Source organism: Lepidochelys kempii, chromosome 10, assembly GCF_965140285.1.
Source record: "Lepidochelys kempii isolate rLepKem1 chromosome 10, rLepKem1.hap1, whole genome shotgun sequence".
Taxonomy (NCBI): Eukaryota; Metazoa; Chordata; order Testudines; family Cheloniidae; genus Lepidochelys; species Lepidochelys kempii.
The window spans coordinates 61,071,200-61,099,186 of NC_136389.1; the positions used below are offsets into that span (position 1 = coordinate 61,071,200).

Sequence of the window (27,987 nt, forward strand, 5' to 3'; positions counted from 1 at the left end):
GCCTGTCTCTTCAAGTCAGGATTAAAATTATGAATGTGAAATACTTATTTCTGTCATCACTGCCTTTCTAAGGTTCTAGACACTGCAGCTGAATTTGTAAGTGGGTTTGTAAGTTTCCCAAATACTTCCCAAAAATGTATTCTTCCCATCTTTCACAAGAAAGTTACACTTTGTAATAAAAACAGCAACAAGACTTTGCATTTCTATGGCAGTTTTCATCCAAACATCTTTGAACTCTTCACACATGTTAATGAATTAAGCCTCACAACAGCTGTCAGAACCAATTAAGTATTATGATCCCCATTTTTACAGATGGAGAAACAGAGGCACAGAAAGGTTGAATAACTTAGACTAAAGAAATTTGTATAAGAAACTAGTAAGGAAACTAGTTCTAATGCCCAGTACTGTATCATAATCACAAAAACATCTTTCCTCCCTAAATAGAGACTGAGGGCCAGATCTTTTGGCCTGCTTATGTGGCAAAGATCACTTTAAGGATCCTTCACACTCCCTTGATCCTTGGATATGACAGAAGCTGGTCTAGCCTCTGGCATATTTTAGAGCAGTATACTGTCTTCCAAGGAGGGGATATCTTCTGTTAAATTGGAACTTTAGGGCAGCAGAATACTGATTTTTCATAATATATTTTTCTTAATGCTGCAAGAGACCATATAAAAGGAATATGCAAACATGCTACAAATGATATAATGGCTTTTTTCTACAGAAGTATTTTGCATTTTCCACTGTGCTGTGTTTTTTTTCCTAGTTTTCTTGATACTATGAATTAAAAATAAAGCATTTGAAAAATAACCTCTTTTGCTGCAGATGAACTTTGACATCTTAACAACAATAATGCAATTGTGCTTCTAAAGCCCTTGTACACCCTACTGAAAATGTACCTCACTATCAATCTCATCAGATGGCCTCTTCATCAGGCATCAAATGCTGCCAGTACTGAAAAAAGCATGTCACTGGAAAGGCTGACTTTAACTGTACATCAGACTGAAACCAACATGCATGGTTGCAAGACAAATACTAACCCAGTTCAGCATGACCTCACCCGGCTATTCAAATAAACAGAAAAAAAACTAAAACAATAAACAGGTCAAAAAGTTCAACTTCAGTATACCTTTTGCTCTTAAACATACATAGCTTTAGAGTGAAACTGTATGTGCTACAAAAGCTAAGCAAGTCAATGATATTCAAATAACATATTTGAACAAACAGTAAAAGACAAAATTCTGCCCTCAGATATGCCTGGTTTTCATTGACTTCAGTATGTGCTTTCAAGGGCAATATGTGTGATGCTCTTTTACTGTTAACAGCATTGTTGAGTTTTGTATGAATTGGCCATGGAAAGAATAAGAACATAGCATATGTTATACTGGAGCAGAACACTGGTCCATCATTTTTGATATCCTGTCTCTGGCAATGCCTGATTCTTTATGGCAAGGCACAAAGCCAAACCTTAGTGCACATAGCCAATTGTGCAATTATATTGTGGAGGAAATTTACTTATTGACATTTGATTATTCCTAACGTAGCTATGGGAAGGTACCTTCAGTGTGTCACTGGTTAAGTTTTAACTAGATAGGCAATTAATGCTAAATTATGAGCACCATGATAATACCCTCTTTCTGGGAATGCTCTTCTAAAGGCCCTTTTATATACACTTGTTACTCCAGAAGAAGTGACACTAGGAAAATGAATTTAGATACAGAGAATTCTGATATGTGTTCAATAGAACTTGGTATCCTACCAAATCATATCAGTAAGATCACTTAAGGCTGAAATCTGGCATCAACTCTAGGCTTATAAGAACTACTCTAAGAATGAGTCATTTAATGTAACTAATCTCTAAAATCTTGAAATGCACTTATTCAGTTTTTATTTTCATGGCAGAGGGATTTTAGGCATTTGAATGGAATTGCTTTTTAAAGTCATCCAACTTGGACTTTAAAACATGTTCAAAATTAATCTTTTAGGTTGAAGACCTGTTTTTACAACCCATGTTTGTTGAATAAAATTGTAGAGCGTATATACATATTTTAAAGATGTGAAACAAAGTCAGATGATCAGACATCAATGTAGAGTGTTTATCTGAACTGATATACTGGCAATTCTTTAAAACCAAACTCCCACTGTGTATATACTATGTATGATAAAATGTCTACACAAATTAACAGCAGCAGACATACGAATCCAAAGGGCATGAGTAGCTGGCTCAAAGCACTTTTTGAAGAGTTTATTGAATAGAAACTTACATGTGTACTGAAGTCATTATTTTGTATCAGAAGTAATGATCACTGTTGATATTTACATGTTATAAAAGGGGTATATGGAATAACCTATAAAAGGTAGCAAAGAACATAGATGTTGAAATGCAGACGAACCAAAAAGAATGAAAGAATTAAAGTGTAATCCATTCTCAATATGCCAGACTACTTTAATGGTTTATTTTAAAATATGCCTTTTCTAACTAATTGTCAACAATTGTTAACATATGTGTAACCTAATTTATTTGTCCTTTTGTATCTTAAAATTTGTTTAAGCAAAGTGACAGTTCTTAATAAGAAACTAAACATGCTGTTAATGCCTTTGAGTAAGTTATTGTTAACAAGTGTACTGGTACGTTGCCTAAGTGAATATGATCACTAATGAGACAGAAAGAAGGTACCATGCACTGACCTTCCCAATGCAGGCCAACAGGAAACCAAAGCCTGACAGAAGTCTTAAGGGAGACCACCGCATGTTCCCAGATACAGCAGAGAGGTCTCTTTTGCCTTTGATCTAATTATCTATGTCAGTGATACTCAGACTGAAGCTTGGAAGCCGCAAGTGGCTCTTTAATATGTCTCCTGCAGCTCATTCCAGCACAATATTACAACACTGTGTGATTCAATTATTAACCAAACTTAGTTTGGTTACCAATCAGAACCAATCAGAATGCTTTTAACCAATCAGAATGCTTTTACTATGTTATTAACAAACTTTAGAATACTTAGTAATTTTGCTGTGAGAATAATATACATATACATAAAATAGTAAATGAAACAATGAATTAACACTACTGGGTAACGTTGATTGCTAATTTGGCTTCTGAACCACTGAGGTCTGAGTATCACTGATCTATGTGGTGACAGAATGTGGAATTACAGCTCCTACCACCACAGGCTGTCAATCTGGACCCATTCTTAGTTTCTGCCAATAACACTTCTCTATTAGAGCCCAACATAGACCTATGAGTCACTTAATCAGAAGTAGCACAGAAGCCTGGGAACAAAGGATCAACAATGTCTGGGTGGACCCAAAAGGGGATGTTATCATTGTACATACTGCTTCTACTGTACCCTGGCAAGGCACTATCTATGTCATGCTAGACATATCATCATCTGCTAGCTGAACTCCAACACATCCAAAATGCTGCTGCTAGAACATCATCCGTTCCTGCCATTTCAGCCACATCATTCCTGTCACTGAACCCCTTTGTAAGTTTGCCTTGTCCTTCCTTTATCTCAAATTTCTCACCCTCGTCTTCAAGCCTCTGCACAACACACCCCCTGCCTCCACAGACCCAATTAAACTCTTCTTATCCCACCCTATACTGTTCTGTATTCACATCTCCTCTCCTGATTCCCTTCTCTTTCTCCTACCCTCAGTTGTGTGTCTTCTTGCCTAGTGAGTGTCCCTCTCTCATTGCTCAAACCCACTTCTTCTGTGAAGCCTTAGTCATGGGCCTTCTTGCAAGTAGGACTCCACACCTTCTTTTGTCTGACCTCTTCTGTGTTATCTTGATGTAAGCTTTTTGGGGCGGGTACCCTGTCTCTCCATGTGCTCTGTAAAGCACACAAAGCTACTATATAGAAATCCACGTAGGGCCTGATTTACAGCCATGCTGGGCGCCCCCCCATTTCATTTGATTTCAATGGAGGTGGTGTGTGATCAGCACCTGTATAAATCAGGTCCATAATAAGCATTGATAGCTGTTATTGTTATGCTGGACATTGGGCGAAACCTGTTGAAGTTGGTGGGATAAAAGTAAAAGCAGCTATCTATGGAGACAAGATCCTGTGGGGAAAATTGTGTGCGACCATGTAATTAAATCTGTATCATAATGCAGGAGCACAAGATGGATAAATTAAGATTGCAAGGGAGCTTTACTCCAATGAAATGTGTAAAATTAGGGCATAATGTTAATGGCATAGTACAGTAATCAAAGATAAAAGGAAAAGCCACAATTCTCTACCAAGTTGAGGTGTCTCATAAAATATGCAGGCGGTCTTGACTGCCCTGTGTTGGAGCATTTGGTCATTAGGAAACGTTTCATAATCTCTTAGAGCAATGTGTTGTAGTTCCTGCTGAATCTCACATTTTTTACTAGACTGATGCACATTTTGCACTAACTAATATAAATCTGTTGCTAGAAGAATGGGTTTCCTTAAAACTATAAATATTAACCTTTTCCAGGGATAGCACAGGTCTTCCACTACATTCCTAGCATGAGAACTTGGGGGTTGGCAACATTTTTGAGAGTAACCCCTTGTTGTCCCTCAGTCCTAACACTCCCTGCAGCTGGGAGCTTCTCTTCTGGGGTCTGAGAGAAAGCAGAAGTCCCAAAAGCCCTCTCCTGACTTCCCAAGATCATTTCCTTGGACCAAAATTTCTGTGGTCTCTGTACCATCAGAATGGGACCAAGACAAGCTGGGCAGACAGAAAATAACAGTCCAAACCTATTCCAAGGCTGAAAATAACAAAGAACTCCAGGCCCTTTTCCTTTCAAGGGTGTTTTGAAAGCCCCTTTCAGGCTGGAACAATGAACTATAGGCTTCCCCCAGAGCATAAAGAAACACATACCAAAAGTTTTCTGACAGCTCAAGTACCCATGGCTGTCTCCCCACTCCCAGCAGCCTATCGGCTGCCTTTCTCTTCCAGTAGACTGCCAATAGACTAACCAGCTAACCAGCTTCAGATGTTTTCCAACCCTGCCCAGCCCAGTCCCCAGTCCCCTTGGAAACAGATGCCATTGTACATCCTGTCACAGGATACATTTACCAGTTAGCAAGTTCGAGTCAGAGAAATCTCTTCTGATGCAAAATGTCCTTTTTCCTGTGCAGAGTTCAACATACCGCAAAGGACGAATGCAAAAAGTGTTCTTACTGTTTTGTTGTTTAAATTAGGTTAAGTCTGAGGATATATGAATATACAATAGAATGTTTTCTCACCAACAGAATGGAAATTTTGAGATAATAAAATCATGACAGGAAGATTTAATCAACTATATTTCTAAAAATTTAGTATTTTTGCACTTCCTGCATTAGCAAAGTGATCATTAGGAAGAAACGCTCATGTTAATTCATGCTGACTGCTACATTAAAATGTAATGTAGCTATGAATCTTTAAGATCAGCTTTTTCAAGAATATTCTAATTTGTTCAATCTCATTTCAGTTCACTGACTGCAGCCGAGGAGGAGTCTAGTTTTGCCTTAAGTTTATTTCAAGTCAGAGAATATTCTCTTCTTTTGTTCTTGCCAGAAAAAATGATGACCAATTACGTTATTTAGAAAAACAGGAAACAAAAGGCTTGTCAAACCAATATAAGTGGTTTCAGAAGTTAGATAATACAGACAGAACTTATTGTAATTGTATTATCTATTGTTTATACTTATAATGGATAAGTATGTGTATTGTGTGTGAGTGTGTGCCATGTATACATTTTTTTTCTGATAGAACTTAAGTCTGTTGCCATTCAGGGCACAGTGTAACACCCAGGTCTTTTCTTGGTCTATTCTTAACGGTATGGGTGAGAAGTTTATGATGATTTTATATTAGAGTCACTTATTTGTTTATTTGTCAATATAATTTCTTCAAATTTTGTAAAAAATATATGTGCACTTTGTATGGGAGGATTTGATAAATGGAGAACACAGGTGCAGAGATATGATATAAAAGATTTATCACACTGAGTTTGGAATAAGTTGATTCCAAATGAGTATTCATCTCCACTCCTTTCCAATGCTGCTGGGGCTTTTTGCCCTTGAGTGTTGTTTTATGGTGTTCAGTTTAATAATGTTTAGACCTTATGGCCACAACGTTTTAAAGGTATGGGATGCAAATTCCACAGGGCTAGATTGAGCCTTTGCCATGTCCCAGGAGTAGTCTCAGGGAAGAATTGCAACTCAGAGATACGTGATAGTGCGTAGCTTTGACATACTCGGGATGCTCCTTCGTTGCCCTTGTGGGAGGTATAATTTGCTACATCCCTTTTTCTTGTGTAGCATACTCCCCTCCCTCCTTGCACCAAGTTATCTCTGCTGGTACACTGGGATGATGGATCCAAGGGTATGCTAATTCCTCTCCCTCTCTACCCACTAGTTGTAGAAGGGGTTAATGGCCAGATGGAGCCTGATCTCCCACACCTTGCCCAAAGTGGTGATCTGGGCAAGGCATGCAGAGGGGAAATGGTTTACTGCTTTATTTCCTGTGTAGCAGCATTAGGGCAAGTGACACTCTTGTCCATAATGAGGCAATTTGCATTTAAAGTAAATGCACAAATGATTTTCCATTAATGCCTGTCTGTGTAAAAGCTAACAATAAAGTTTCATAACAAAATTAATATGCAGTGGTTAAAAAAGAGATTAAATAAGGCTAACACTTTAATAAGCAATGTTGGGGCAATACAGCATTACAATGAATGACAAATTAATCCTTTAAACCTAAATAATGAAATCAGGTGTCTACTGATGTATTTTGTTGTTTCAGGACATCTGGCAGCACCCATATACACAAATAATCAGAAATAAAGCAGCATTAACTTCTTAGGGATGCTGCATTCTAGTGATTTTATGGTACTGATAGTAGTAGATAATGATATGGTACAGCATTCAAAATGAAAGGAAATGTTTTTAAAAGTGATAAATGACATTTGTATCTGACTCTTGTCCCTCCTCTCCGATCCATACAAAACACAGCTGATACAATCATCTTCTTTGCTTGTCATGATGACTGTACCATATCCCCTCTCTAAATCCCCTCTTTCACCATACCAAATTCAAGTGTAATGACCCAATTTTCAAGACTTTTCAGAAATCTATCCCCCCTTCTTATCTATTCTTGTCTCTTATCACACCCCTCCCTGCCCTCTCTACTACCCTCATGACTCCTCTACTAAAGGTGTTTGTCAGAGATGGTCGGAAAAATTCAGCTCAACCATTTTTCGTCAGTATTTGATGATTTGTTGAAAGAAAAATGTTTCATGCAGATGCTTTGATTTCAGCAAAAGTCCGACACAACCCAGACAGGCTTTGAAACCTGCTGGTTTCCTGCCAGTGGGTATGACTGGCTCCTCAGTAGCTTGCTGTTGGACAGTCACAGATTCTGAACGCCAGGGCTTCCAGATTGCTGATGTGGGGCAGCCCTCCATGTGGACTGCCTGGGAATTGGGGCTGCATTCCCTTCTACAGAGAATTTCTAATATTTTTTTTCTGGCTTTTGTTCCAAATCAGAATGAAACCAAATTTTGAAATCCTCTACAAAACCTTTCTGTGCACAGCTCTAGTCTTTGTGCTTTCTCCCATGCTGCCCCTCACATTTGGAATGTCCTCCTTGAACTGCCCTGACCTTCAAATCCCTTCTTTAAATCCAATTGTGCCATGAAGTTGACAAAAATTATTCTGAGAAGCAGTATGAGAAAGGTGACTCTTCCTTATATGCTAGATTAATAGCGAACAAGGCAAACAGCAAATCTACATAAGTATTCGCAAATTGTGGATATCTGATTCTCTTCCTCTACCAAACTTTTCATACAGCTCATCATTTTGGACTGTAAGCTCTTCTGGGCAGATACTGTGTCTACTTCTGTATTTACAAGGCGCTTAGCACAATACTGCCCCAATACTGATTGGGGCTTCTGGGTGTTCCAGAAATATTAAATAATAATAATAATAATAGTAATTTGCAATTTCTCTAACAGACTAAATCATTTTGGATACCAGAACGGGGCTATTTTATTTAAAAGTAAAGGTAAAAGAATGTTTGGAAAATGTGCTTGAGGAGCAGAGCTGGATAAACAGGAGACATATGCATTGAAAATGTTTGCTAAGTTCAACTCTCTCACCATGTTTCGACCACTCTAGTCTTCAGGCAGTCCCTCATCCAGTCAGGGAGCAGAAACCATACCATGTGTGTTAGGTAACAAATCACACAGAGTAAGGGTGAAATTCTGGCCCCATTGAGATCAACGCCAAAATTCCCATTGACACCAGGGGCACAGGATTTCACTATGAATACACAATACTTTGAAAGCAATACTAGGTACAAAAAAATTGCCAAAACCCTATAGGCTCCAATATATTTGTAAAAACTACATGTCAAACAATGATGAATAATCAATACAGTGCTGAAAAACACAAGTGGGTCCACAGATAAAAATCATAGAATCATAGAATATCAGGGTTGGAAGGGACCTCAGGAGGTCATCTAGTCCAACCCCCTGCCAAAGCAGGACCGATCCCCAATTAAATCATCCCAGCCAGGGCTTTGTCAAGCCTGACCTTAAAAACTTCTAAGGAAGAAGATTCCACCACCTCCCTAGGTAACGCATTCCAGTGTTTCACCACCCTCCTAGTGAAAAAGTTTTTCCTAATATCCAACCTAAATCTCCCCCACGGCAACTTGAGACCATTACTCCTTGTTCTGTCATCTGCTACCACTGTGAATGTGTGAAGAAGGGGAAAAAAGGCCAAATCCAATTAATTAAATGTTTAGAAAGAAAAATTCAACCAGTTCTATAAATGAAAAAATTTCAAGGATCCCTACACCACAAAGAGAATTAGAACTGGCGTGGAATTAATTTGTTAATGCTTGCACAGCACTTTTCATATAATACAGGAGCTAAATATTGTTATTAATTTAAAAGGAAAAAAATAGGGTACACTGATTATTTAAATGCGAGATTGTAAAGCAGTCCTGTTTGTGAAGCATGCTGACTTAGTGCATTGTGTATGTGTTTTACTGCAAAGCTGATGTCACTTTTTCCAGTATGTCATGCCACCGCCTCCTATTCTCCCCCCACCCAATCCTTTTTTAAAATTATTATTATTTTGATGGCAGTGTGTGTCTGGACATATATAAAAAGGAAATGACTAGAAAAGAGAAATGTGTCAGGCCAATTTGATTTTTATCAATGCCAGAGATTCACTTGCAAATTATGTGGGATTATTATTATCTCCATCTTAGATGCCAAACCTCCCTCCCCCCCCAAACAAAAAACAAAAACCCCACAACTAAAACCCCAACTTTAGGGCAGAAAGATACGGTTGTGTTGTTGCTTATGGAGATTAATAGTAAATTGGATCACACAAAGGTTGAGCTGCTCTGGGCTCTAAATATGAACAGATGGTAGCCTACATTAATTTGGAAGGAAGGGCTGGCACACCAGAGTGCAATGCGTTTTAATGATGGACTCCATTGAAAATGGAGGGATCAAATGTGACTATACCTAAGGATCTACTCATAATCCCATTGGACTCAAGGCAAAAATCCTATTGGTTTCAATAAGAGCAAGATCAAATCCCCATCTTGTAACATATCCAAGGGAAAAAAGCCATGAGATTAAGAGCTGGAAAATATCAAGGATAGACCTACATCCTGCAGGGTTTGCCTATTAAGAAAGAGTGAACATTATTCCCTTCATGAATGGTTTAAATGTCCAGGTCTCTGCCATGGGATCTTTAATTAGCATAAGTACCCAGAACCCTGACTATCACTCTCCTCTGAAAGACAGTACCTCCAGCAACAAAGGGCACCGTAAAATCTCTGGGGGGTATTGGATCAGGATTGACTTGTGCCACCTAAGGAATCACCATTACCACTTCTTGCAGCACCTTGACGGTCTCTCTTCCAAGTCCCAATCCAGCCCAACCCTGTAAATTGTGAAGCTGACAAGATTACAGCTCAAAATGGCATCACAATAGACAGCTATTTTCACTATATCTATATTTATATATATAAAATCTCACAGTAGACAGTGATTTTCTTTTAGACAGAAAGCTAACATACACAGTATTTTAAATGTTCCAAAATGTTTGCTTCAAATTTGTATGTGTAAGGATTTCTTAAGATGCATGTAACTGGAATAAAACAGATTTCATTCTATTTTCTTCCTGAATCTGCCACGTTTTGCTCCAGTTATCAGTCTTCAATGGCAAATACTAATCCTTTAATACCTCATTGGATTGCTGGGCACAAACAACAAATATCACAGTACAGAAATATGGCATGCTGGCTACGATAAACCAGTGCTCTTTTGAGCATGTTCTACATGGCCACAGATATGACACTTTCTCTTTAGTATTCTCAGTAAAGTGCAACAATGTTTTCTTTGATCTCAGCTTAAAACATTAGTTCTCTTTCAATGCCTTATGAATTCCTTCGACAATTCAGAAGACCTTGTAATAAACTGTTGCTTGAATTCCATGTTTCTGTGCTTTACAACCAGGATACAAACAGCTGGCCTGGCCTAACTTGAAACCGTCCTCAGAGTGATTTGTAAGGTCTAATTAGAAAATAGAGTATGCTGTTGCAAGTTGTTGAATAGCTTTTGTAGTTCATAGGGCCAAAGCACTACTATTTAGTCAATTAATTTGTAATGGTGTGCTTGGGGGTGAATATACAGAGAGTACTATCATTATCTACATGTTAAAGGTTACAAGAGGAAATGGCTTTTGAAAAGACATGTTAATCCATGTGCTAAAGCTGGGACTCACTTTTGTCTAATATCTGTAGCATGTTAATAATATTCCATTATTGTCTTTCCATTCCATGAATCCTGTCTCTGCTTATGCACTCTCCACCACACAGAAACTGTTTTCACAGAGGAACCTCAAAGAACCTCATCTGACCAAATCTCACATCTTCTGCTTTGTCCTCATGTTCCTTAATTGCTCTGAAGTCTTTGATATCACTCATTACTCCCTCCTTCTCCAGTATGATTCCCAGCCCTCCACTGGCCTTCACAACCCTTGCCTCTAGATTTTCTCTGATTGCTCTTACAACAGCTTATCACACCAGGCCTGAACTTCTTGTCCTCTGCTTCAGTATCCTGCACAACTTCTTCCTGTCTGCATCTTAGGCTTCATTTCTTATGTCCTTCCTCATCTCCTTCAATCCACTACTAGTTACATCTTCACAACTGCTTTCATTGCCTTCTCTCAGACTCCTATCTTTTTACCTTCTTTCACTCAGCCTCCTATACAGATCAAGACTATCTGTTCCTAGGGCAACAGGCAGCATTTCCTCTCCACATTCAAATTTTTTCTGACTGATAATGCCCACAAACACGTGCCCATAACAGACAAATGTTTTCTCTATCCAACATGATATAAGAGGGAACACAAAACAATAAAACAACTCTTCCCTCAAAAACCTAGTTAATAGCTTTCTCTGGATCTCTCAGCCTTTTCTGACCTCCTTGTCTGTCTCTCTTTTTAAATCACATTATTACCATGAATATCTGGAGTGTATCATCAAAGGAGCTCTATCCTACAGATTATTACACTGGATCCTCTGGAGTAAATATCATGCAGTTCAATCCTCAAATATTGTTTTTTTTACCCAATAGGCCTACTATGTTTCTAAATAACTGCCTTATACTTATTTTCACTACTCACTGGAACAGCTCTTTAGCTACTACGGGGCCTGATTGAAACAAATGAGAGTTTTGCCTGCAAAAATACTGCAGGATATGGTTTATTATGGTTAGCTATGTTTACTGCTGAACAAATCCACACAACATTATCCTAAACAACTACTTAAAAAAGGGGAACTGGATGTGCATCAGAAGAGCTGCACTGAACATGGGATTTCTTCTCACTGCACTCAGGTTTAACAGGGTAGACAGTACTGATTGATTTATAATTGCTTCCTGTGACAGGCTGTCATTTCTTTTCTTTTTCCTTTTGGGGAGAAAGTTCATAGAATCATAGGACTGGAAGGGACCTCAATAGGTCATCTAGTCCTATCCTTTGCATGGAGGCAGGACTAAATAGTGTCTAGACTAGCGGTTCTCAAATGGGGGTCCACGAGGGTACTCCAAGGGGTCCGCAAGGCATGTCCGGGGCCGCTGGCCCCACTGATCAACTCCTCCCCCTCTCTCTGGGGGCCTCCTGCATGCTGCTGAACAGCTGTTCCACGACATGCAGGAGTCATTGGGAGGGAGGGGGAGGAGTGGGGAAGGGGCGGGCTCGGGGAGGGGGAAGAAAGAGGTGAGGAAGAGGAGGGGCAGGGATGGAGCGAGGGTGGTAAGAGGTGGGGCGGGGTGGGCCCTTGGGGGAATGGGTGGAGTGGGGGTGGGTCCTGGGGCTTAGTGGGGATGGAGCACCTCCAGGGAAAATTAGAAGCTGGCTTGGGGGTCCGAAATTTTTTTAAAATCAAAATACGGGTCCCCCGGCTGCTAAAGTTTGAGAACCCCTGGTCTAGACCATCCCTGACAGGTGTTTGTCTATCTTCTTCTTACAAACCTCCAGTGAAGGAGATTCCACAACTTCCTTAGGTAATTTGTTCCAGTACTTAATTACCAGTTCATCAAGGCTGCACAACAAATGGAGTCAAACAGTTTGTTTCACCAGGTATTATTGAACAGTATAAAAACAATTTTTCCCAATTGAATGTAGTTTTGACAGTCAGCCTTTTAGTACCGTACATCTAGTATGTATTTACCTACAAAGTTACTTTGGAAACCAATTCTTTGTTTCTTATGTAGAGACAAATTCTTTTTCCTTTCTCCCGTTGGTTGAATGGAGTTACCATTTCAATCTCTAACATGCTTAAATGAGGGCTGAAATTTGTAGAGTTCAGCTTGTGAAATAACAACAAGTCTCTGACAGTATGAAACAAATACACTAGAAACTCTGAAAACTACTGCTTACTTCTAGGTCTCTTCTAGCATCCTAATTAGCATAATAAATATATATCCAGGCTACAGGGACTTTTGTGCATAGTTTAGGAATATTGATTGATTTTCTTTTCCTGAGCAGACTGTATATATTTTTGAATTCTCTGCCTTTTCTTTTTTACTTAGTTCCTGTTATAAATATTGTTTTATAGGATTTTAATGCATTATCTTTGTTATAGAAAAAATATTTATGTTGTATTTACTTTTTCCTTGCCTAAACTTTTCCCTTCCTAAAGAATGTAGGGAAAACTATATTTGATTCTATTGCTGAGTTTGTTTGGTTTTACATTGAAGATGGAAATAATGAAATCTTTAAATAATAGAAAATAGGTATTGGTTATTTTAACTCATTTTCTCCATAACTTTATGCTTTAAAAATCTTTTGGGTTAAATTTTTATGGGTATGTTAACATTTTAAAGTAATATTTATAACAAGTCTTTGAATGTTTACAATTCCTTTCATTAAGGATGTTAGACACTAGTGATTTAAGACTTCAAATTTAGATAAGTAGTAGTATTTCCCTTTTACAATGGTGAAGTATTTCCCTTTTACTTGTCAAAGGTCTTTTCCTACCATTCCATCTTTCATGTCATATGCCCTTTCACCCATAATATTTGTTTTGACTCATTCTTCCATTCACAATTCCATGCTTATTTTCTGGCTGCCTTCTACACCTGGGGCTACCACCCTCCTCTTTTACAACCATGTGTCTGAGTCTCCATTTCACTAAACCAGAAAAAATATTATGAAAGTGAAAACTCTTAACACCTACAGACATTTGATGCCAGGTGTGATTTGTGTTGGAAACCAATCTGGGTGAGCTCTCTAGTCTAATGAATAGTTTGCACTAATTACCTTCCAGAGCATACTTCATATCCTGGGCAAACAGAGTCCACATGATTTCAGCACTGACTTTTCCCATGTTCAGCTCTTGAGGGAACCTGAAATCAATCACATTACATCAGTTCACCTGCTGCTAGAAATTAACTTAACTTGTACAGCAGAAATGCAAATATTTTTGTATAAAATCACACTGAAAGCATGCACTGCACTGTATTCTCCATTTTGTACAATTATGTTAACCATGTAGGAAGATTAGCCTTCAGATATGTGCTGCTGTAGAGTAACTGTAATAATGTTAGGGCCCTAATTCAATACTGAAGTATTTTCTGTACCAATTATATAACAATACACATTTATAAAAATGAAGTGAGGTCCATTGGTGTAAATCCCCTGATTTCCAATGAGTTATACCAGGGAGGGGATTGGACCATGGATTGCACTAGTGTTGCTAACTACTTGCAGCACTACTGGCAATCTGAAGACATAGAAGAAACAAGTAAAGTGCAGTAAGATCAGTGAAAAGACTGTACTGTTAGTTAAAGCTTTTACTACTCATCTCATGTTTAATATGCTCTTTGAAAATAGTCTGTTTATACAGTGGTTGCCATTACGAAGTCAATATTTGCATACATTTAAGTGCAAAGTAAGTAAGGAAAAAGAAAGGAAAAACTGTGCTACCTCAGTTACCATTGTGCAGTAGCTGTTGGCAAAATCTGACTTTTTAATGACAGCCACTGTATGTTTTGTACCAGGTTAAAAAAAGGGGTGTGCATGTGTGCGTAGATATGCTGCTCTTGTTCTGAATGTGGAACTCATATCAATATCACAAGGAGTTCAGGGAATGGAGCCAGGGCAATCCATGACCCAAAAATTAGAGATTTGGAAGTCCAGAACATAAACTTGACTTGATAAATAGGACTTTCTGTTAATGCTGAATGTAATGGAGTGTGTAGGTACATATGAGATTCACAGGAACATGCCAACTTTTCACCATAAAAACAACAATTATAGGCCAAATTCTATCACCTTTGTTAGGAACCACATTACACGAGTGATGGCCATAGGTAAACAAGGGGAATTTCTCAACATTTACTGCTACCATTCACTATCCTGAACATTCATTACACAACCTCACTGTACTCACAGAGAGAGAGAGAGCGAGAGCAAGACATACAGTGGTGACTGGCCTATGTAAACAAATTGTTTTCACTCATTTGTAATAGCACTGAGGAGCTGATTTATGGCTTTGCATTATTCTGTCATTCAATAAATTATGTTGCCACAAGAAAATAACCTTGTATATTCTACCAACTTGCTGTGCAGTCTCTACGTTCTGAGGAAGTGAGCTGTAGCTCACGAAAGCTTATGCTCTAATAAATTGGTTAGTCTCTAAGGTTCTTTATCCTGTTTATTAATGTACAATGATTCATACCAATTATAAATATCTTATACTGCAAAACCCATTACCCAGAAACAATGTATTAACAAGATTCATTACATAGGATCATGTTTGAGTAATAAGTAAAAATTATCTTCTGCTGCTAAATGTGCTTACACACATATAAATTACTATGGGTGAAAACTAACCCATTTAAATGGAGGTATTGTATGTTGCATATGATTTAACTCTATATTTTTCAAATACTCAGTTTACAGAGGAATGGATAGTCATTGTAAGAATGCCATTGGTAGACAAGTTCTGTGTAATTTACATTTTCTGAAAAGGGATGCAAAACTCAATCATTTTTCTACTCTCTTTTCCACCAATTATTGCAAAGGAAGTTAAAAACTTGGCTATATATTTTTCATTGTTTACATTTAGATAGACTTGTCAGAATTCATTTTTTAAAAAACAATTTCAATGGATATCAGTGATATTTGTTTTTAAGCATTTTTTCAATTTTGTTATTTATTTAAATTTTCACAGCTGTCGGAAGTTATGGAGATTAGACAATGCGGAGCTGTGAATAATTATTTAATGACAGTGGACACTGAGATTCAAAAAGTTAAAGCTTTATAACCATTAAAACACAAATTGTCAGAATCAGATGCCAAAGTTTTCAATTAGCATTTTTCTTACTTCACTTTTCTGTAAATTTTGGTTATCAATGGCAATATTTTTTCATTGGTGTGAGTGTGTACAGTGAAATTGATGTTTACTCACATTTACTGATAAAAAGCTAATCCTTCCAAATCTACATTCAAGATAAGTAGGTTGGATAAATATAACTGCAGTTAGCTACTGTTTTAATGTGTGTTCACCCCACACTTGCCCTGAAGCGTTTAGTGTAGACTAAGAAGGGGGCCAATTAACTAGACAGGCCACAGCTGAGAGGAATCAGGTGGTTTAAATAATCGTCTGACTGAATAATGAGGGAGCCCAGCTGAGGAAGAACAACTGGGCTATAAAGACAGGAAGTTGGCAGCAGAGATAGGCTGTAGGGAGGTAGTCTGTAGTTATTCAGGTGTGTTTGGGGCTACAAAAGCAAGTAGCCTAAAGTTACTCCCTGGGAGGATGGAGTTTTGAGGCTGGCAAACCCAGAGAACGTGGGAGTCAGAAGATTAGGAAAGTATCAGGGGAAAAGCCAATAAGGTTCAGCATAGACCAGACCTTAGCTGCTGATTAGAGGGTCCCTGAGCTGGAACCCGGAGTATAGGATAGGCCTGTGTTCCCCTACTGGCCATTGGGGAAATGGCACCAGATAGGCAATGTATGTGAAGACTGCCTGACTCCATTCATAAGAAGATCCTTTGATAAGCCAGAAGGGGAGGACATGTGACCTGACCGGAGGGCTAAGGCATAAACACAGAACTCTTGTCTCATTGAGAACCAGAAAGAGAAAGTGAAGCATGCGGTTGGTGAGAGGTGGAAAGAACGTGTCTGACCTGGAATCAGCTAATCCCCAGAGTGACCAGAAGGTGGAGCACTTGGGGTGAGCAGACTCCTGTGACACAACCCAAAAGTGCAGGGTTATAGAAAATCAATCATAAATACTGAATAATAGTTTGGAGGGGGATGGGCCAATCACTAAATAACTATGAAAGGCTGAAACCTAGCATAAATCTAAATTTCTGGAAAGATTTAGCTCAGAAGGAATCTTCCTCCTCACGTTGGTAACACTGGGCATCATACTAGGTAACTTGGGAGAGTGGAAGGCCACGAGTGCCAAGGAAGCCCCCCCCTGCGCTAGGCCCAAACAAACCAAAGCTTCTCCATTCCGTGAACTTTCTGTAATCCTTCCAGACTATGAGGAAGCTAGTATAAAAACAGAGACAGAAAGTTGCAAAAACAGTTTAGAGCAAACAGCCTGCTCTCAGAGACAGCCTTCAGACAGCTCTGGCCAGAGTAAGCGTATAGATAAGAAAGGAATGTTTTGCACTAGCTTTCTCCAACACAGGAACGGATACAACCAAATAAGGCAGGGCTTACATAATGCTAATGAGGAAACATCTAATTGGCCGCTTTGGCTGTATTATTGTACAGGGCAATAGGTAATTGGTTGTATATGCTTCTGTAGCTAAGTTGGGGAAAAAAGGTATAAATTGTATGATGTAATCTGCAGTCGGGGCTGCAGGATTTGAGACAGCTGTGTCTCCCTGGGCCTGTTTGTAGCTGCAAATAAATTCTCTGCTTCTCCACCCCATTGTGATTATTGGGTGACGCACACCAGGCAATGAACCCCTACTGTTGCTTGCCTTGGGCACTCTGTACCGGCAACACCAGCTCTCAGAATTCAGCATGGGCTCTCAGCAGGTCAAACAGTCTCAGCTGGCCAGGCTGTTCTCTTCACATATCAGACCTCTTTGGATCTTCCCATGCCGTTCTTGCTGGGGTGCTCCTGACCCAGTACATAAGATTTAAAGACAAGAGAAATGCCAGACTTGCTATTGGACACAGTGGAATTTCGGCAAAGATAGGCATGGAGGCTTGCAGGGTTATGAGAAGGGTCCTACCAAATTCATGGTCCATTTTGGTCAATTTCTCAGTCACAGGATTTTAAAATCCTATATGTCATGATTTCAGCTCTATAAATCTGAAATTTCATGGTGTTGTAATTGTAGGAGTCCTGACCAAAAAAAGGGGGGGGCAGGGACAGGACAAAGTTATTGTAGGGGAGTTATGGTACGGCTACCCTTACTTCTGTGCTGCTGATGGTGGCACTGTGACAGTACTGCCTTTAGAGCTGGGCAGCTGGAAAGCGGCAGCTGCTGGCTAGGAGCCCAGCTCTGAAGGTAGAGCCACCGCCAGCAGCAGCACAGAAGTAAGGATGTACAGTGTGGTATTTTCACCCTTACTCCTGTGCTGCTGCTGGCAGGGTGCTGCCCTCAGTCTGCAGCCACCACCCTCCAGCTGCCCAGCTCTGAAGGCAGTAGCGCAGACGGAAGGGAGGTGTGGTATGGTATTGCCACCCTTACTTCTGCGCTGTTGCTAGCGGGGTGCTGCCTTTCAGAGCTGGGTGCCTGGCCAACAGCCGCCACTCTCCGACCACCCAGCTCTGCAGGCAGTGCAGAAGTAAGGTTGGAAATCCCACAACCCCCCTAAAATAACCTTGCGGACTCCTGATTTGAGAAACGCTCGTCTGGGAAATCCTGTATGGTATAGGGTAAGAGCACACAAAAGACTAAATGTCATAGTCAATGACATGTTTTTCATGGCCATTAATTTGGTAGGGCCCTAATTATGAGGAATGGGATGGAAAGTGGGGCTCAAAAGGAAGCAGTCATGAGAATAATGGGAAGTTACTCCATCAAGATTCAAAGGCTCAGCCACACAGCTGGTTGTATTCATAGGGGAACAAGATTTAGATGAGATGGGGTAAGGTAAAGATAATACAGTACAAATGAGTAAAGGTCTAAGAGGGTTGAGCAGAGAGAGAGGGTGACAGATCAGTCAAGGATGTGACAGGTTTAAAGTAGAGGAAAGGATGAAGAAAACCTCAGAATGCCTGGATTATGTTTACCGAACATGAAAACTGGGTAAAATTTAATTAAACCACCAAATGTTTAAGTGATTACTATTGCCTAACAAACTCAGGAAAAGCAAAAACACTGTGATTTAAAGCCAACGATCCAGTATCCTGATGTTGTGGGGATTACAATCCTATCATATATGCTGCCATAACTTCAGTTAAATACTGAAAAGTGAGTTAAAGACAAAGGAACAACCTTACATGTTCTTTTGCTTTCCTGGGTTTAAGGCAGAGTTTTGAAGTTATTTTACAACAGCTTTTATGTTTACTTTCTGTATGCAGTATCATTATAGTTGCGATAAAATATTCAGCATTAGCAATATGTACCACACAGTGCACCTGAGATATCATAGTACGTTCTTCCATGTGCTATGGAAAATAATGGTCATATCCCTGATGCTAAAAGTGTGATAAAGGTTGGTAAAGCTAATTCGTTAATGGCAAAGTCTTATAAAGAGAAGAGGGAAAAACCTAACAGAGGTGTTATAATGGCACAATCTTCCTGAAGTTTAACACAATGTGAATGTAAGTATTAATTTTTCTTATTTATGTTGCAAAGGTTTGAAATCCATTTGCAAGGATGGTGTGTGGTATTTATTCTCTCTGTTGATATGCTCACCTATATGTTAAGGCTCTGAGCACATGATTATAATATGAGCTAGTATTTTTTACCATGAAATATCTTCATAGTCTGCCCGGTATTCAGGGGCCAAACTATTCCTTTGGATCCTGCCAATTTGTGCTGGAGGAAATTTGCTCTGGGCCCCAAGGTGGAAAGCTGTCTTGGGGGTGAACAAAGAAAGCAGTAGTTCAAACATCCCACAACCCCTCCTGGGTTTGGAGCTGCCTGATAAAATCCCAAAAGTGGGCAGGGTTTTTGTGCAGAAGGGAGAAGGGCCAGACAGTTTGGGAGATGTATTGACTGATTCAGTGAATCTCCTGGGTATTTTCCACTGGTCAGGTGCTCTTATAGATGGCATTTAAAGCAGGGTTTCTCATGTGGGATGGACTCTTCTCCGTCAGGAATAAAAATCTCCTTGGGCACAGCTGTTCTCACAGGTGGCAGGGTAGTATAATTTACACCCCCTGAATCTAGCTCCATATTTTTAATTCTGCATACACGTGCTCTTCCATCTTGCTGTAGTTTTGCAGAGTTAAGAACATCGGTATTATAATATGCACTAATTGGCTTCAATGGAACCATAATAGTAAAAAAAAAAAATTATGATGTAAATGTAAGTACAGATAATCCCATTGAAATCAATGAGGTTTTGAGCAGCGGTATTCCATTCACACTGCATCGTGTCTTTCATGTAAGATATAATGTGAGTGAAGCTGCTAAAATTTAAATTAAAATTAAAACTCTTACTGACATCTATGGGATTTGAGGCAGAGTATGTAAAAGTTCGTGGAATGTGACGAAATACTGATCCTTAAAAAGCAGCATTAGGAAAAATCTTTTATAGAGAATAGTCACTCTTCAGAATTTCAAAAAACAAGTTGGCAATTTCAGCCAATTTTTAGGAACGTGTGTTGAAATAATTGCTTGACAAGCCTTTAAAAGTTTTTCATTTAAGTGAGACCCCTTAAGATAGGGAGTGAAAAAATAAATTTTTGAGACTCAGAGAACTAATATTAGACGCAAGGAACCTTTTTCCCTAGATAAAATTGTATCTAAATTGAGAACGTATTTCTGAATGTTGAGCCTGTACAAATTATATGGTTGAAATTACTGAATCAATCAAAACAAGGATTAGCATAGAAACAGACCATTAAATAGGTAATAATTAATGTCATTATGGTCAGTATAAATATTTGACTAATGCTAACGGGGGAAGTTTCAGTACCCCAGTCATTTGTGACGTACTTTAAATGAACAATCATGAGACCATAAACTGCAGGCAAGGACTCTCAGTCAGGACAATGGGAAGTACATGAATGTCAATAGTAAACTGAGGCAATGTCTGTGGGGAAAAATTTTCAAATGCAGTCATTGGATCTGAATATCTCCACTTTTAGGAGCCTGAACAGGCATGATTTTCAAAGGGCCTGAGCATCCACAGCTTCCGCTAACTTCCATTCACAAAACCGAGTTTGGATTCCCTAAAATGAAGTTGTCCAATATCAACAAGTGATTTTAAAAATTTAGGCCACAGGCCCAACCCTGCTTCCAATGAAGGCAATGCAAAAAACTCTTACTGAGTTCAGTCAAGCCCTAATATGTTAAGAAACAGGACAAATTACATTATTCTTTAGTGCTGAACTTCGTTAACAAAAAAAAATACCTCTGGGTACCTATTTGACGTTTGGATTCATGTTCTTTGTAGTACTAAGGCAATTTAACATGAAACATAAGCTGTAGACTGTAAACCGTTCAATACATGTTTCTATGGTTGTTTGATATTACCCCTCTGCTGAGCAAACAGTGAACAAATATTTCACTGGCCTCAGGGATTCTGGTTCTTTTCATTCATTCACTTGTGTTGTGTGCAGTAATAGCTGTGGTAGCTTATTTGTTCATATACTGTATATTTCACAGCAAGCTTTCTTGTGGAAGGTGCACTGAAGTATTCTTAAATGGTCAGACAAAACCCAAATATAAACACAAAACCATCAGTATAAACATCCTGCCAAAGCTATCACATACACTGCATTCATGCAACAGAAAACAACTGAAGATACTAACATACTAAACTATTTTGACCTGTTTGACCAGTGGGGAGCCTAATGGAGCGAGTCAAACTTTTTGTTTTGATGGAACAGTTTTCTGTTGGAAAATATAGCTTCACCGAAAATTAAACATTTCGGTAGGACCATGTTAATTCTGGCAAAATTTTGAAGGGCAAAGGCTAAATGATTCATTTAGACTTCCTTGTTTGATTTTTGATTAAGTGGACAGGTTTCATTGTGGTAATGTCAAAACCTTTCATTTTGTCTATCATTTCATTTTGATTTACATTATACTATTTTAACATAGTGTATTCATATTTTATATTGAATTAATATTCTATATTTTACTATTGTCAAAAGGTTTCTATCTTATTCAAACAATGTTTTAACAATATCATAATGAAATTTGACATTTTCAAAATGAAACAATTTAACTTCTCTAAACCAGTGTTGACAAATTGAATTTTTCTTTTTGGAAATTTTGATTTGATTTTATTTATTTTTGCATATTCACTTCCTTAGGAGTATGTAGGGGCTCTGGTAATCCATCAATTCTGGAATAAAATATACTTGCAACTTCATTGGAAGAAAAGGGAGAACTCTGCCACTAGATAACTGGATATTTGTTGGGAGTCCCAGTCTCTCGTGTTGATAGGCCCAGCAGTACTAGTAATGGATGGTTATGATTTTCAGAGATATTCATTAAAATCTATTTTTGTGGGGCTTTTTTGTTCCATTTTGATTTGAATCTTGGTTTTAATGATCCCAACAACTAAAAGTGAAATTCTTTCAGTTACATTTTTGCCTAGTTTAGGTACCAAATTACTAAATCTGGTTCACTTAGGCTGGATTGAAGAAACTTTCCCAAAGGCTCACTGAAAAACCTGCAAACCTTTCAGCCAGTCTGGCTAAGGCTATGTCTACACTAGGGACCCTACAGCAGCACAGATGTACCGTTACTGTTGCACCGCTGTGAGGTCTCCTGTGTAGCCGCTCTATGCTGGCGGGAGAGAGCTCTCCTGCTGGCATAATGAAACCACCCCCAGTCAGAGTGGTAGCTCTGCTGACAAAAGACCGACTCCTGCTGACATAGTGCTGTGCACACCAGCACTTCTGTTGGCAAAACTTATGCCAGTCAGGGGGGTGTTTTTTCAGACCTCTGACAGACAAAAGTTTCACCAACAAACATACTACTGTAGACAGTCTGAAGTTTCATGTACCAATCTAAATGTGAACTAGTCACTGCTGGAATTATCATTGTCCCTTGATAGAGGAAAAACCTTCATCCTTTGTTACATTGGTACAAATGCATGTGGGGTGTATTTCTGATGGAGACACTCATGCTAAGAAGAAGACATCCATGTGACCATTATCTTACAGTATACTAGTACTGTGCTGTTCCTAATGCTTTCCAAGACACAAAATACTTTATAACAAGGAAACCTGAAATGATGTCCTTTTTTAACAGATTGATATAATGTGCATATAAAATGACAGACCCACGCCCCCTTTTATTGTTTGATTTTATGCAGTTGTTCCCTTATATAAATAAATTAGAAAAAGGAAATGGTCATACTAATATTCCATCCATATCTCAATGAATTCTCCATCACAAAGGCACATGAGTCTGAATCACTTTATACCACTGTAGAACTGTTTTTGTTTGTTTTTTCTACACTTTGTTCAAGTAAGGGGCCAGGAGAAAAACTCCATTGGAAGGAATGATTTGGATCTGCTGGATACCAGGGCCATCCCTGTTCAGCCCTGTGTTTTGCACCAGATCCTAGGCCCCTTGGACTCCTAGGCTCTCTGGCAGCATGCCATGCTCCCAGGGAATTTGCTGCTTGCTCCTGATTCAGGGGATCCTATCTAAGGTGGGTTCCACAGCATGGAAAGGGATCCATGGAAAAATTAAAGAATCCTGAGATGGATGGAGCCTCTATGGGCAGGTGGCAGGATGGTGTGTATAGTCAGAGCCGACAGCCCTCTCCACATATGAATCGCCTATCCAGTGGGAAAGAATCACCATCTTCAATCATCAGATATTTCTGCCAGACTATCTTTTTTAGCAGTAACTGCTAAAGTTAACTTTATTATTTATTTGCTACAGAGAATCAATTATTATTTGTTAGTGAATTGTAGTAAAAAAATAACATTACCTTTCAATTCTCAGGTACAGAGTGTACATGCTTCCAAAGAAGAAACCCTAAAGTGCTTGGTTTGGGGATTTAGACTAGATGTTTCCTTTTGGCATCCTTCCCTTTCTGGGATACTTTATATCAGGGATTGGCAACCTTTGGCACGCTGCTGGTGGGCCGGGACAGGTTGTTTACCTGACGTGTCTGCAGGTTCAGCCAATCGCAGCTTCCACGACCACAGTTTGCCGTCCCAGGCCAATGGGGTCTGCGGGAAGCAGTGCGGGCTGAGGGATGTGTTGGTCACTGCTTCCCGCAGCCCCCATTGGCCTGGAACAGCAAACTGCGGATGCTGCAGGTAAACAAATCGTCCTGGCCCGCCAGCAGATTTCCCTGACGGGCTGCATGCCAAAGGTTGCCAATCCCTGCTTCATATACTGGTTGAAAAAATGGAAACTTGCATCTATAGTGGAAAATCTATATTGGAAACTTGCATCAATTTTTCACACCCCTGAGAGAAAGAGAGCTGTGTCATCCCAGCCCCCCCGTGCACACAGTGCTAGGTTGATGGAAGAATTCTGTCGACCTAGCTACTGCCTCTCGGGGAGATGGATTAACTACAACAATGGGAGATCCCCTCGTGTTGCTATAGTGAGTGTCTACACTGAAGTGCTACAGCTGTGGTGCTGTAGCATTTTAAGTTTAGATGTAGCCTTAGTAACTGCTCTGCTTAAAGCTCCATTTTGTTTTCCCTTCTATGCAACTTCTTCCGTTTCCCCTTCTTTTCTCTCTGGGTGAACTGTAATTTATCATCTTTCCCCCCGTAAAGATCAAAGTTGAAGAAGAAGCAAAAATGAAGCACCAAGAAGGATAATAAAGAATTACTCAAAAAGAAAACCCAGTCTAATGAAGAGGTGAAAAAGACTAAAGGAAAAAAAACTGGACAGAGTAAAACTTTGTGAAGCAAATTAATCAAGGAAACCAGGAAACTGAAAGCACCTGCTACACTTAATGTGGTAGCAAATGCTACCCCAGGTTCCAATATAGAAAGACAAAGTTGAAATCTCTCAGCAAAATCAGCTTAAGCCATAAGCAAGACTCATATTGCAAATCCTGTTAATGTGCCATGTTCACCAATCTGATATCATAATTCTGGTTCATTCAATAGCTTCGAGCAAAGCTGTCCTTCAATTTTTCAAATAAGCTGGCAGTCTTTGTAATATGGATCTGTCCTCCACCTGCCACCTTGGATCATCTCCAATAAACAAACAAATCCATTCTCTCTGGTAATGCTGTGAAACAGAATGGTAGCTATAGTGTGGGGGCCTATTTAGAGACCAGTCCTGCTTTAGTGGGAACAGGATTAGGCACTTTTAATTGCTGAGATATATACACTATATTATATTGAAATGGTGCAAAAGCTAAGATGCTGATAATCATTTTGTCTGTTTGATTCAAAAATAAAGTACTTTGTGTTAGACATACAAAAGTCTACACCAAATAGCATTCAGGATTATGCATCCTACTGCTATAGCTGCCTTTAATGAGAGTGACCTATGGTATAAGATAGACTAATGGCCCAAAGGGGGGAAAATATGATTCAACAATCAATTCTGGCAATGAGCTGAAGGCTATGTACAGACAACTGGAATTGCCCATAGGTACAAGAAAATTAAATCAGTTGAAATGTGCACAGATGTCGAGGCCTGCTAGATGCTGCTTGTTGCTCTGGTACTCCAACAGTGGGAGCAATAATCAGCATGAAGTGTTCAAAGAACTGATTACGTAACAAAAAAGAAAAATGCCAAAAGAATAAAATAAAAACATATCAAGAGTAAATATCTAACTTAACTGTACTTCAGAGACATGAAAATAGAATTATCACGCTTTATCAAAGAGACACCTCATTTGCACGTTTGTGCCTGACTGGCAAATCGAAACGGGGTCTTAAAATCTGTATCTACAGGAGTGCTACATTGTCTTGAAATTTGATATGCCTCATGGGGGGGGGGGGTGTATGAGGTTCAGTCAGTGATCCAAATATGGGGCCTTTTGCCCAAGGCATTCCCTAGATACAACCACCCCCAAAACAGCTTTTCTTAAAATTGACGTGTTTTGGCAATGTTTTTCTGCACACAGACAGAGATCAAACCAGGGCTGAGATCATCACACCAGTGTCTCAGACACCGAAGAGTCATCCCAACAGAGTGCACCTTGCCCACTAGCCTTTTGGGGGAAATCCCATTACAACATTATTAGCTCTTTGGCTAATTAGCCAAAGACTTCAGTTCTCCTGTTTGAATCATAGAACATCAGGGTTGGAAGGGACCTCAGGAGGTCATCTAGTCCAACCCACTGCTCAAAGCAGGACCAATCTCCAACTAAATCATCCCAGCCAGGGCTTTGTCAAGCCTGACCTTAAAAATATCTAAGGAAGGAGATTCCACCACCTCCCTCGGTAACGCATTCCAGTGTTTCGCCACCCTCCTAGTGAAAAAGTTTTTCCTAATATCCAACCTAAACCTCCCCCACTGCAACTTGAGACCATTACTCCTTGTTCTGTCATCCGCTACCACTGAGAACAGTCTAGAGCCATCCTCTTTGGAACCCCCTTTCAGGTAGTTGAAAGCAGCTATCAAATCCCCCCTCATTCTTCTCTTCCGCAGACTAAACAATCCCAGCCTCTCCTCATAAGTCATGTGTTCCAGTCCCCTAATCACTTTTGTTGCCCTCCGCTGGACGCTTTCTAATTTTTCTACATCCTTCTTGTAGTGTGGGGCCCAAAACTGGACACAGTACTCCAGATGAGGCCTCACCAATGTCGAATAGAGGGGAACGATCACATCCCTTGATCTCCTGGCAATGCCCCTATATATACATCCCAAAATGCCATTGGTCTTCTTGGCAACAAGGGCACACTGTTGACTCATATCCAGCTGCTCATCCACTGTAACCTCTAGGTCCTTTTCTGCGGAACTGCTGCCGAGCCATTCGGTCCCTAGTCTGTAGCAGTGCATGGGATTCTTCCGTCCTAAGTGCAGGACTCTGCACTTGTCCTTGTTGAACCTCATCAGATTTCTTTTGGCCCAATCCTCTAATTTGTCTAGGGCCCTCTGTATCCTATCCCTACCCTCCAGCGTATCTACCTCTCCTCCCAGTTTAGTGTCATCTGCAAACTTGCTGAGGGTGCAATCCACACCATCCTCCAGATCATTTATGAAGATATTGACAAAACCGGCCCAAGGACCGACCCTTGGGGCACTCCACTTGATACCGGCTGCCAACTAGACATGGAACCATTGATCATGACCCGTTGAGCCCGACAATCTAGCCAACTTTCTATCCACCTTATAGTCCATTCATCCAGCCCATACTTCTTTAACTTGCTGGCAAGAATACTGTGGGAGACAGTGTCAAAAGCTTTGCTAAAGTCAAGGAACAATACGTCCACTGCTTTCCCCTCATCCACAGAGCCAATTATCTTGTCATAGAAAGCAATTAGATTAGTCAGGCATGACTTGCCCTTGGTGAATCCATGCTGACTGTTCCTGATCACTTTCCTCTCCTCTAAGTGCTTCAGAATTGATTCCTTGAGGACCTGCTCCATGATTTTTCCAGGGACTGAGGTGAGGCTGACTGACCTGTAGTTCCCTGGATCCTCCTCCTTCCCTTTTTTAAATATGGGCACTGCATTAGCCTTTTTTCAGTCGTCCGGGACTTCCCCCATTCACCATGAGTTTTCAAAGATATTGGCCAATGGCTCTGCAATCACATCCGCCAACTCCTTTAGCACTCTCGGATGCAGCGCATCCGGCCCCATGGACTTGTGCATGCCAAACAGATTACACTGCGCATGTAAAGAGAATGTCACTCTAAGGGGGTTGGAAACTAGCTATGACTCACAGGGCCTGAATGGCTCAAGGGGAAATCTTACAGCCATTGAACCTGAGCAACAATGAGGCACTGTGAATTAAATCCCAACTCTAGGCAGAAATCTTAAATAACAATAAAAAAGGAGACCTCTTGCTACAATCTGCCGCTGTCAAAGTTTTGTTTCTTTATGTATTTTGGTGAAATAGAATCTGAATACAGCAGAATAATCAGAAGGCAAGGAAAGTATTTTTTTAAAAGAAAATAAATATTACATATACAAATGCTCACTGGGAGGGGAAGTGATTGCGGTGGAAGAGTAGGTGGCAATAGGGGAAGAGGGGTGTAGCAAGGGAAAGGGCAGTTATGGGGAGCAGGATAAATGGGGATGGGTGGTAGGAGAAGGGCTGAGGGTGTCAAGTGATGGAAGGAGGTGGGGGGGATGTGGAATGGGAGGGGAGAGGTCGGACACGGAGAAGAAGGGAATTAACTCTGTATTTCCTGGCTTTCAGTTGATCTTTGCTGACCTTGATGTTCTCAAAATCTGAC

At 39.8% G+C, this 27,987-nt stretch overlaps 1 protein-coding gene across 4 annotated transcripts in view; it reads right to left on the reverse strand.

Annotated features, from left to right (window-relative positions):
* The window catches only part of UNC13C (unc-13 homolog C), a 433,277-nt gene that overhangs the window by 155,777 nt on the left and 249,513 nt on the right, over positions 1-27,987 (reverse strand). For all 4 annotated transcript variants that reach the window (XM_073303829.1, XM_073303827.2, XM_073303826.2 and 1 more), the window contains exon 18: positions 13,806-13,891. In XM_073303829.1, the coding sequence (XP_073159930.1) occupies positions 13,806-13,891 (86 nt within the window). The remainder of the gene's footprint in view (positions 1-13,805; positions 13,892-27,987) is intronic.